Source organism: Pocillopora verrucosa, chromosome 2, assembly GCF_036669915.1.
Source record: "Pocillopora verrucosa isolate sample1 chromosome 2, ASM3666991v2, whole genome shotgun sequence".
Taxonomy (NCBI): Eukaryota; Metazoa; Cnidaria; class Anthozoa; order Scleractinia; family Pocilloporidae; genus Pocillopora; species Pocillopora verrucosa.
Genome location: NC_089313.1, coordinates 14082012 through 14094157, shown reverse-complemented (window position 1 = coordinate 14094157; position 12146 = coordinate 14082012). Strand labels below are relative to the sequence as shown.

Here is a 12146-nt window from a genome sequence, read left to right as displayed (position 1 = left end):
ATCTTGCAAAACACCCACCGATGCAGTCAGGAGGGTAATGAGCTCCTGATGCAGTTTAAAACTTGCCTGGTTGTGTGGAATACCTTGTTATGAGAGAAAAAAAACCAATGATTTAATTTACGACATTTTTTCTATATTTTGTCGAACCTGTTCATCGTTTTTTCAACGCCACTCACCGTATAACACCCGTTACCATTCTGTCAGAAGGCCAAGCGTTTGCGGTCAGCGGAGCGAGAGCTGGGACTAAACGAAGTCCGCGCCTTCCCGCCTAAAATTAAAATTCGAACGATCCTTTCATGTTTCCTGTCGCGCAATAAATTTTACGCTCAGATGTTGATTTCTTAGTTATTTTGGAGGGAAAATGTTCGTGGAGAAACCCAAAGAAGAAATATACGATGTCATCATCAACAAAGTAAGTCTCTTAGGTTGCTTTTGCTTTTAGGTTACTTTTTTGAGTTTTTTAAACTCTCAGAACTGCGTGAACAAAATTCAACATGGCTGACAATTATTTTTGCAGCGTGTTTTGGTTCTTGTATCTATTGACTTAGACTCCTTATGTGCTTGCAAGATTCTTCAGGTGAGATATCACAATTTTAAATTAGAAAGAAACTAAAAACAGCTAATTCGAATTAGGAGCGCGGCACGATTGCTTCATGAGTGTAAACACGAATCACTTCTTTTCCTCGCTCGGTAATGTTCCTCTTTTTATAGGGATACTGGCAAAGTTGGCTTGCGTTAGTTGAAAGGATTTTTCTCAAAGATTGTCTCAACCATTTCAGAGTGTAATTTTTATTTAAGTACAATTATCTGACCCATTCGATCATCATTATTGCGCTACATGCATGTGTGTACATTTGTATCAATAAACTAACAATAAACTTCGTATGTAACCAAGCAGTGAAAACGACTTCTGAAATATGAGCGAGGATTCCTCTCTAACCCTATACTTAATTTGGTCCCCCTCCTTTTCCCTTTTTCTTCCGAATATGTTCCTTTTACATATATCGTATTAAAAATCTCTACAATTCCAATTATTAAATAACTCTTGAAATCAATAAATTCTGAAAATTACTGTCAGTGATGTTACCCAGTTCATTCTTCATTTCTTCTGTTTGTCTTTTGATAGTGGCTGTTTAAATGTGATAATGTGCAGTACACTATCGTCCCTGTTAGTGGAAAAGAGGATCTAGTGAAGGCCTATCATGAACACTCTGAACAGGTAAACAACGAAAAAATACAGCTTTGCTAGTGAATTACCTTTTTATACGAGTGGGAAGTATTTATTTGTTTACTTATTTATTTATTTATTTATTTATCTCCACCACTATGCATAACCTACCTACAGAAAAACATTACATGAAGAAATGAAATTTTAGTTGACAGGGGAAAAAAAGAAATTTCAACTACCACTTCACCTAACATACCTACAGGAAAAACGTATATGCAGAAATGAAATTTTAGTCAACAGGAGACAAAATATATTTTGTAACGAACCCCTATTGCAACCACTTGTCTATAAACTGCCAATTTTTCTAAGTACATAAGTTTTAGATGTTGGATTTGATTGGTTTTTCTTTGAACATTTTCAGTTGAAGCATATATTTTTGATAAACTGTGGTGCAAATTTGAACATTCTGGAGATACTGGAACCAGAGGAAGATGTCATTTTTTACATTGCTGACAGGTAATGAGGAATCCTGTGGTATCTTGAGCAGAATAAAATCTGACAAATTTTTAATTTCACTTTCTTTCTTATTTTTTAAGTCACAGGCCCATTGATCTGGATAATATTTATAATCAGGACCAGGTTAAGTTACTAATGAAGGAAGGGGAACACCTCACAGTCCCTGACTTTGATGAGATTTATGCTGACTCAGAGGTAAATATTACTTATACCAATTCTCAGTTAATATATGCACTAAGATTAGTATGGCCTACTAAATTCAAAAGTTTTTTTGATTTGAAATCTTTTAGCCCAAAGATGTAATAAATCTCTTACAAACCTTGCTTTCTTGGTCAATACTGTAAATTGTGGAACCTTATTTTTTGGCTCAGATTTATGCAGGCTTCATGCTTAGGCCAGAAATCTGAGTGGAAAAAACTTACAGTACAAACCTTAAACTTAGTAAGAGGTATATAAGTAATGTTTGAATATCAGATAGTTTGGTTCTTTTCATTTATTTTTCTAACATAGGAAAACTGGTTGTATTTCATGATGTAATTGTCATTGATGATTTTGCAGGATGAATTTGAAGACTCAGATACTGAGGAATCAGAACCCTCCTCAAAAAGAAGAAGAACAGGAGATGAGGTGATTTCTTTGTATGATACTCACTGTTACTAATGATTTTAAGACCAAGTTGTGAAAAAGCTGTCACAGTTGAATGATTGAGGGAAGTTTTTCCACATAGATGTATTTTTTTCAACTTAGGATTTTGGAAGTCACTGAAGTGTGCATATTTTTGGCTTTTAGGACTCTCCAGTTTCAAAGCGAATGTCAAAAAGACAATGGCACCAAAACAGGTTATTTCAGTCATCTGATCATGATTATGATTGACTTTCCTTCTGTATTTTCCTCTTAATTGCTTCACTAGAAAAATGTGAATTTTTCACTACGTTGAGGTAAAGGACATAGGCTAAAAATGTGTCACAGCTCAGAATGTTACTAATTTTAATTATCTTTTACTTCCAAAGACAAGAAATTCTTTATCAGTACTATGCCTATGCTTTCCATGGAAGTTCAGTGAGTAAAGTACATCTTTATGGTTCAGTGAGATGATAATAATATCTTACTGTTTAACGCAACTTCACTTAAAGTGAAAAGGGAAGAGCATTTAGTAAGGCTAGTTTCTTTAATAAATGCTAAGCATTAAGACGTACTAAGTTTTTTTTAAAAAAAAATCCAGCTTTTCTTGTTGGATAAGATTGAAAGTGGTCTTTTCTTGGGCTTTGCCCATATAGAAGGGAGAAAAGAGGACATATTGGACCAAGTACATTGTTGAAACTTCTCTTTCCTCTATGATTAAATTTATCAACAAGTTTATGAAATTCTATTCTGCCTTTAAGTTAATACTGAATTGTGATCAGCGAAAGTAATGTTGTGCTCTCATTATTTCTCAGGCATCCTTGGTTATGTATGAACTGGCTTGGAAAATGAGTAAAGATAGTAATGACTTGCTATGGTGGGCAGCAATTGGATTGACTCATCAATATCTATATGAAAAAATTGATAGGTATTATGATTAATGCTGTAATTTGTATATGTAATGCATTAATTTGTATATGTCTAGGTTGAACTTCTTGCTGGTGTCTATATATTATGTTCTTTGTCTATATATTATGTTCTTTGTGAAGGGTTTTTACTCTCACAAGTTTTCAAACACCTAATCACTGAGTATTAGAAGGGAAAACCAAAGTAATTCCAGATTTCTCTTTAAACATTTCACTTCTTCCTGAAATACCAGGTATCCATAAATTATCCAGCAAACAGGTGATGAGAATGCTCCAACTTATTTGGTAGACATTATTATCTTGATCTAACATCAAGTTCTTGTAACTAATTCACAAGGAAATGTGTAACAGCTAGAGGGGAGAATTGACATTCAGATCATGGGAGCTGAAATGTTCAATTCACAAGCCTTGAAATTTTTAGTGTGATTCTATATTTTGACAATTATCTCTTGTATAATTTCATCAGTGACAAGTACGTAACTGATGCTCAAAATCTCCATGAACATGTGATGAGGCATAATCATGGAACAGATGAAAATGGTTCTTCTGTGAACTGCATGAAGATTGTCTTTGATACTGAGTATCCTTTTCAATGAATGGAATGAATTTAATTTATCCTGTAACTTTTCAAATTAGTTAGTAATCATCTAGCAAGTTAAGTTGGCTTGCTCACAGACAAACATGCTGTTTTAGTCATTCTGTTGCTAGACCTTGTATAAGTAAGCCATTGCTTTTTCCTTGGATCACGCTGTAGAAAAGCTAACCTTCACTGGGAACTTCCCATGTTTATGATATGTCCAGTAATTAGTAATAAAAACCTAGGTAGAGTACATAAAGTAGAGACATACTTACACAAAACTTCTCAGGAAAAAAATTGGTTACTTGTGTAATAGCATGTTTCAGGAAAATGTAAGTTACTCAAAGACATGTAATAGCATGTTTTTCCATTCAGATATCATTAATGTTATTTTTCCATGCAAGCCTTAACATAATAAAATAGACTGCGACTGTCATTATACAGACATTGGTCTCTGTTTGACAGCATCTGTAACTCCCGCTACACAGCCTGCAGGTTCAGGGTTTGGACAATGAAAGGAAAAAAGAAACTTAATGAATTTCTTGCTGACATGGGGTAAGATTAGATGGATCATTTTAATATTAAAAATAAGTTACATCTGGCTAATGAGTACAGGCAAGCAGCTTTTAGTTACCTCCAAGGCAGTTTGAGTTTATTTCACAAAAATGGCTAAGGTGGGTGGGAAACTTGGCAGACCAGTGTTAACACAAAATATTATTTTTAAAATATTAAAAATTAGTTACATCTGGCTAATGAGTACAGGCAAGCAGCTTTTAATTACCTCCAAAGCAGTTTGAGTTTATTTCACAAAAATGGCCAAGGTGGGTGGGAAACTTGGCAGACCAGTGTTAACACAAAATATTATTTTTAAAATATTAAAAATTAGTTACATCTGGCTAATGAGTACAGGCAAGCAGCTTTTAGTTACCTCCAAGGCAGTTTGAGTTTATTTCACAAAAATGGCTAAGGTGGGTGGGAAACTTTTTTGAACTTGAAAAATTAAATCCATGAATGTAGATCTTATGTAGCAGTGGATTTCTTAAAATTGACTTTCTTCTCATCCACTGTTTTCAGATAAAATTGAGATGTTTATAGTTTTGGTTTTTGTAGAGTGAGGAAAAATAGGACGACAAGTCAACAAGAACAAGAGACTAAATCCAAATGCTTGATGAAAGCTTACTGAAATGCTGAAAACAATTCCAATAATATGATGGCTCATCCCAGAATTGTTTTATAGAGTTTCCAAGTTTGTCAGTGGAACTTAAAATAAGTGCATTGTGCCACAAATATCACTTATCTGAGAATTTCAGCCATTGGGTATTATTTCTTGTATGTACCTTAAATTTTTAATTTATAAGTTTATAATACTGAGAACAGTTGTCTTCCTGTTCCTCACCCCTTAAAATAAACCCTCCAAAAATTAAAGGAGATGTCCTTGGATTTGGTGATATCTTACATTGTTGTTTTGTTGCAGATATTAAAAGGGAAATTGATTGTTGTCAACATAATCATTTTCATCTTGTTGATTGTTGTTGTTGCAGAATCCCTCTTGTTCAGAGTAAGCAAAAATTTCACAGCATGGATTTTGACTTGAGGAACAACCTAAAAGGATGGGTTGAAACTTCTGCTGACAAATTTGGGTGAGTTGGCAAATATAATGGCAAACTCTGCCACATGTTATAACATATATTGACATCTTCCAATTATGAGGTATTGGCAAACTGGAAGAAATTCATCTAGTTATTGCTGGTTTTGATCGAAAGCAAAGGTCAACTCCTTTTGGGTATTGAATTCTGTCCTTACGTATGTGTGAAGGGTTTGAAATCTGTTTATGCTGTCTTCTCTGTCATCGGGCACTCAAACGTTTAGCTAATTTTGCGTATCGTCAATTCACGCGCATTATAACTGAATTTCCCTTCTCTAAGGCCCAAGGAAGATTGGCCAAAAACCAAAACTGGCTTGCCCCACTTGCGGACAGGATGGCCTGACCCACCAGTTCTCAGAAATGGAAAGTGGTCAATCATTCCCAGCATTCGACAAAACATCTCGTCAAAGCCTCTAATCCCAATATATAACTGTTAAAAATTATTACCAGGGAGTTTTAATTCATACTTTCAGAGATAGATCAGTTAAGCTTAAAAGATATTGGGTCGTTCATCAGAATCTTTGTGTCCAGGAACACTGCCAGTCACCAGAAAAGAGCTATGAAGCCAAACATAGATATGTTAGAGATGTTTTCTTGACTAAGAGCGTAGAAGACTGAAGGATGCGAATGATGAGCTTTGATGATTTTGATGTTGGTGTCTTGTTTTTTTTCTTTGTCAAGGCTCGATGAAATGTCGTACGGAACATTCCACGTTCAGTATGGCTTCAAAAATAAGGTAACGACAAAAATTCCCCTTAGATTATCCAAGGAATGTGATACGACGATAAGAAATACTAGTTGTTTTTCTAAAATAGAAAAACCACCATGGATTGTTTTTTGTTTATCTTTCTGTTTGATGTGTTGATTTTTTATCCAAAAGTAAATTGTCCTTCTTCGCGAACGTTGGAAATGAGAGAAATCTTAAGGGTTTTTCACAGGAAAAGGGCCGTGGGCATGTGTAACTCTCCTAATAGGTTTCCTAGACCGGCATCTTACTTCAGGGCTCGTGCAGGGATCTAAAATCATGATGTAACTCCACAAAATCATTTTCAAGGCTCGGAATGCAGTATGATTTGAGAATCTTTCTTAGAAAGAGATCACTTATTCTGAGTCATGTGGGGTCAAATGCACCTCAATGCCCCCCCTTTATCACGCCCTTGCCATGTGCCGCTCACCTTAGTGTTTAACTACTTTCCTTGTTTTAACAGCTTTGTGCAAGCGACGTTGTCTATGCCGTTAATGCTCTTTTGGAAGCTCCGGTAAGTTATTACGAAATAACTTCTGTCAACCAGTTCGTTGCTCGCTCGGCCAGGCCATAAATTATGCAAATAAATAGCTGATGGATCTATTTCCACAGGAAACGGAAGGGATGAGCAAATGGGATCACTTTTTAGAGGCTCTAGATGCTTTGTCCAGGTACGAGAGGAGAATAATTCTTAACACAAAATGCTTTACTCGATTACAACGGGTTATTTTTAAGTTGAATAAGAATCAAATAAGTAACAGAAATTTGTGATTGATTATTAAAAATTATTAGATTTTTTCACGCGTAGTATGGGTGCTTATTACAGACATACTGGCCCTTTCCGCTGCTTAAACCTTAAACCCCAAAGAATGAATCACATCTTATTTCTCCCTACAATTTCACCCCTGAGTCACATATTAAGTTCATGAGAATAAAAGAAATGATCACCAACTAAGGAAGCTCTTGATTGTTAAACAAGTTCTCTTTGTCAGCAACTTAGGAAATGTGTAGAGAACAGTTTGGAGAATATGCATACTGATGTTAAGGTGTAGAGGGTTGAGGTTCATATTTCCTGCTGTTAACATATGTTGTAATGAACCCTGGTCACCTAGCCACAGCCTCACGACCTGCTTTTTAGGAATTCGGCTTCTTTTTTGTACTGCAAGTCTCAGGATTTTTTTAGTCTTTAATTCCTTATAAAATCCCTTCGAGATCAAAGTGTGTTAAAAGCATTTGTGGTTTGCATCCACCGTTTGAGTCTCCTTAACCTTAGCATTTAATTTCTCTTTAAAGTAATACTGCTGAATCGTTAATTAAGATCACGAAAATATAGAAAATGATTTCCAAACTATGGAACTTTGATTGTTAAATTAATTCTCCTTGTCATCACCAAAAGGAAAGTATGAGGAAGAGTATGGAGAATATGGATACTGATGTTTGGGTGTTAAGGGTTAAAGTATGTTTTGAAACAAACTTTTTCTTCGATATGGTTTTCTCAATTGATTAGCTATTTGAAACGGTCGCACTGTCGTTATCGAATCAACTGTATTTAAGGGTTTACTCTTGACAGACCTGACCTTTACTCTTGACAGACCTTGACCAGACCTTTCGGAGTGCTCTCTAAACTTCCCAAGTGCTTCATATCTCGATGAACGCACAGCTGACATATGAACCAATTGTTTTATAACATTTTCAACCCGATGGAAAATTTTTTCTCGAGAGATATGTTTGCTGACGTCATGAGCGTGCACAATAGGAATATGAAGCACGCTCGCGCAATTGAATTTGATTAGACTAATTTACTAGCTATGTTATAAAAACGTTTAGTAACTGTTTTTCTTAGATCAAATACTGAGAAACTTCAAGAAGGTATCAAGCTGGGAAAGAAGCAGGTAAGCACTGTTTTTATCGGCAACGTCTCTTGAGAGTGCTCGACGACTTCACGATTTAATTTTGCTCAATATTCAGTTGTTATTATGGAGCGTAGATGTATTTTTTTTATCTCAAGGTGCTGCACTGGTAACCGGCTGGATAGGAGGAGGCGTGCTTGCTGCAGCTAATCTAAATTTTTTCTATTCTTTGTAGTTGATTGCCGTCGTGGAGCAAGTTAGATCATTGATTGACATGCATCAAGTCATGTGTGCAGGTCATTTCCTCTATTCACATCTTAGAGAGGTATGACATCAGCTGTTACACATGAGGGACCGGTCATTTTTTTTTTCGCGAGGTGGGGGGGGGGGGGGGATTTTGGTAGTGTCACACTGAAATTTATTAATTTCCCCCCTCCCCAGGCTCTGTATTCTCATAATGATCCCACCTCACTGGCGGTCAATTTTCTATAGTCTCCCTACATACTCTTTTAGCGACGACTGATCCCCCTTCGTACCCCCTGAAACCTCCCACCTCCCACCTCCCACCTCCCACCTCCCCCCTCCCACCTCCCCCCTCCCCCCTCCCACCTCCCACCTCCCACCTCCCACCTCCCACCTCCCCCCTCCCCCCTCCCACCTCCCACCTCCCCCCTTTAAAAAAAAAATTGTCCGACCCCTTCTGGCGATGTAAAACTGTACCTCGCAAGCTTGCAGATATTTGTAAAAGGAACTTGCGGTCTACCTAATTTCGCTCATATCATCATAATGAATTAAAATGATTTGCTTTTTTTTTAAGGGTATACCGGACTTGAACTTGTTTGGTAAGCCAGCTGTCTTAGGGGCGTTAGCTCGGTTCATCCTCAACGCTTATGTCGTGATGGTATGTCATTCGACGCACACTACAGTGGGTAGATCCAGGAGTTTTTGATAAGGGGTTCAAGCTTTGATTCAAGAAACACAGAGTTTTTAAAAACTAGAGCCTAAATAAGCCTAAAAATATTGAAAGACAAGTAAATGGACGTATTTCATTTTGATTGTTGAATTGCGATCCTGTCTTTGAAAAAATATCGTTGTCAGGTAACATATTGAAAAACGACCAGGTCTGAGAGTAGCCGTAGCCAATCAGATTGCTACATATGTGATAGAACGCTAGCACAATATGAGACAAAACGCTTGTAGATTTATACCTATTGCCCGTAGAGATCACTTCGGTTTTCCACTTTTGTTTTTATGATCACTGTATTTGATGTACACCGTATCCTAGTCTTTAAGACTATACCAATCCTTTGACGATTGGGTCTCTGTCATAATGAAGCGAATCTACATTCATTCGTTAGCCATTTGTGACATAGTGAGATGATGGCGTCTAAACTTCAGCTGATTTTATTTTTGTTTCGTCTTTTGTCTTATTAAGTCCAAAAACAAGAAAGCAGCCGCTCTTCCTTTCGTTCTTGCAACGCCCTTGGACTCAGAGAAAGGTAGGGATAGCAGATGTTAACGACTACAAGACTGGGACGAAAGCTCTCTGTGACTGCTTTGATTTTACTTTATTTCGCTCTGTGATTGGTGTAGATAACTTGTGCCCTACTCTCGACCAATCAAAAGAACTAAAGTTAAAACCAACCGCGACTTGGTCACCCGCGTTTTCCCGCGCTTGAGGCAGTTTGCCTGTTTTGACTTTGAGTTTTCATTGGCCGATGATATAGCCAACCTTTGCTCTGATTGGCTCTAAAGATTCTGACAATCACATAAGCCTGTGAGTGTCCATTAGCCTTTGATAGTAATGTCGACTGCAGTAACTTGTGGCCAATCATCTGAACAAATGCTTTCATTTCTAGCATCTCACTTGACAAATAATAGTGTTTCTGATTTTTTTCAATTTTACTTTTGTTACCAGGGACTTGCTTACTAGTTGGCGTGCCTCCGATTGCTGACGATTCAGGCAAAAAGTAAGTTCCTTAACCTAGTCATGCTACAGCGATTACATGCGCATACTGGAGAACTTAATTAGAGACGTTTTGAGACACGGACGGCCACCGAAAGAAAAATAAAACTAGTTTTATCCTGTAGCGCTTTGACGCCAATCTATTGACTGTAAGGTCGTCGTTTTAGCATTCTATACCAAAATACGCTGACAAAAATGGTGCACTGAGAAGTAGGAATGAGAATTTAAACTTCCAGTTGCCATCTGAGTTTCAAAACGTTTGTGCTTAAGCTCCTTTCTACCTCGTACAAAGCACATACCTGTCTCTACAACAGCCAATTTCCTTTGTTCTCCAGGAAGGCGTTGTTGAAATGGTTGACTGTATTAAGTTTATTATGTTCGTCCGTTCACCTTTTTCTTTACAGTTTCTTGGGAAAAGCTTTTGAAATGGCTGCGAGCAAAACAAAGTCTAGGACAATTCACGACCACTTTGACCCAGCAGGTGAGAATGATGTGCTTTGCGGAAAAAAATATGTACCGAATTGAATGAGCATGGACCATTTCTTTGTGGGTTGTCTTTCTTAACATAGAGAGGAGAGTTTTGTGCTAGGAGCTACATATAGATTGATGACTAAATATCATTTTTCTGCTTTTTTTTTGTCATTGTTCTTTCAGTTTTTCTTTCTTTTTGTCAAAATGAAGTGTGTTCACTGACTAAGTTCTTGTTCTTTCGTTATACTTTTCAAACAGATATTATTTTCTTCTTGTTCTAGTGATTGAAATGAAGAGTGAAGACCGTGGAAAGTTCTTCGATGCCCTATCAGCTCTACTAATACCAAAATAAAACTAAAGTATCTGTAGTCATAGTCAATCTTTCCCCTTTTTTCTCATGATTTTTTTGTTATCTGTCTGAATTCTTAAGACTTGGATATTCACTGAGCGAATTCCTGCAGACCTGCTAACTGAAGTGGGTCACTAAAAAGAAAGGAAAGGTTGAAATGACTTAATCCGCCTGGACTCTTAATAATTTAAGATAGAAAAGTCTTAAAACTTACATTAACCTTAAAACTCGATGCTTGTAGATAAAACTAATCAAAGTCTCGTGGCAAGAGGCAGTCTCTGAATTGCGTAAAAGTATGAGAAAATTTTCTGCGGAGTGAAATTTGCTGCCAGACATTGGTCAAATTTTAGTCTGAATTTATCCTCTATTTTTCGATGCCAAAACCAACACGTCTGGAATTGTCTATCTTCAAGAATTTGTTGGTGTGCTTGGTTGAATGGTTCCATTCCATTTTATCTTTGCAGCGTGACCAGAATAATCGGTGTTCTGGTCCAGGTTCTCGCGCTAATTCTCCACTCGGCATGTTCATCAAATAGAAAGAATGACTTTGTACACAGCAACAGAAATATCATTTGCGTCCGTCTTTGGTGCAGTGTTAATTTGTATGATTGAATATCCGTGAAATACGCTCGCTTATTCTTTTACACTGTTAAAGATTGAATTAAACGTTTGGCAACCAACCGAAACAACTAGAATGTTCATAGAGTTTTCTTTTGTTTGTTTGTTTGTCTTTTTGTGTGGAATACTGGTAAAATCAAAAAGCTGCAGGTCACCCTACAGGGGGAGGGGCGCTGTCGATTGAAGCCAAAACAAAACCAATTTATTGAAGCCAAAACAAAACCAATTTATTGAAGCCAAAACAAAACCAATTTATTGTGGTGGAGAAGCGAATGGTTAAAGAAAAGTACATTTCCCTGTATGTCATAGAATAACAGTTTCCTTCACAGAGAACGAAGAAAAACTTTTCTTCCCTACATTTGATTGTCTTTCGAGAAGAAGGGTACGCTTAGTATAATATCTATCATAGGTCGAGTCCTATCCCCCCCGCACACATACACACACACGCACACACACCTGGTCTGCAAAAATAGTGATATTCAGGATTACTTTGCCCACAGCTCTGTTGCTCCGTTTCAAATCTGCCTTTCATTGTATCTTTATTTCCACTTCATCTTTGAATATTTGAATTTTACACCGCACAAAGCAAAGAATTATTTGCCACCCCGTACTTTTCAAAGCCGATTTTTTTGGCCCGTTTTTTAGTTCAAAGCAAGTTTTCGATCGAGCGGGTTTGTTATTTCAGTTGTAAGTA

General features: G+C 36.9%; 1 protein-coding gene across 1 annotated transcript; it reads left to right on the top strand.

Moving 5' to 3' along the window:
* The first annotated feature begins 287 nt into the window (after positions 1-287).
* LOC131790227 (cell division control protein 45 homolog) lies at positions 288-11510 on the top strand. The gene is made up of 22 exons (XM_059107411.2): positions 288-412; positions 518-577; positions 1127-1219; positions 1590-1684; positions 1765-1879; positions 2243-2311; positions 2474-2523; positions 2695-2743; positions 3121-3233; positions 3698-3811; positions 4232-4363; positions 5350-5448; positions 6135-6189; positions 6662-6712; positions 6811-6869; positions 8042-8090; positions 8284-8373; positions 8866-8949; positions 9484-9547; positions 9967-10018; positions 10419-10495; positions 10767-11510. Exons 1-22 carry the CDS (start codon positions 362-364, stop codon positions 10835-10837), a joined length of 1692 nt encoding a protein of 563 aa, XP_058963394.2. The 5' UTR covers positions 288-361; the 3' UTR covers positions 10838-11510.
* The last annotated feature ends 636 nt before the right edge of the window (positions 11511-12146 follow it).

Bases quoted from the DNA above. Each gene is read 5' to 3' on its own strand.
- LOC131790227 (XM_059107411.2), top strand. From the start codon at position 362: ATGTTCGTGGAGAAACCCAAAGAAGAAATATACGATGTCATCATCAAC. The intron at 2,312-2,473 runs GTGATTTCTTTG...TTTGGCTTTTAG, and splicing joins GAAGAAGAACAGGAGATGAG to GACTCTCCAGTTTCAAAGCG. The intron at 5,449-6,134 runs GTGAGTTGGCAA...TTCTTTGTCAAG, and splicing joins ACTTCTGCTGACAAATTTGG to GCTCGATGAAATGTCGTACG.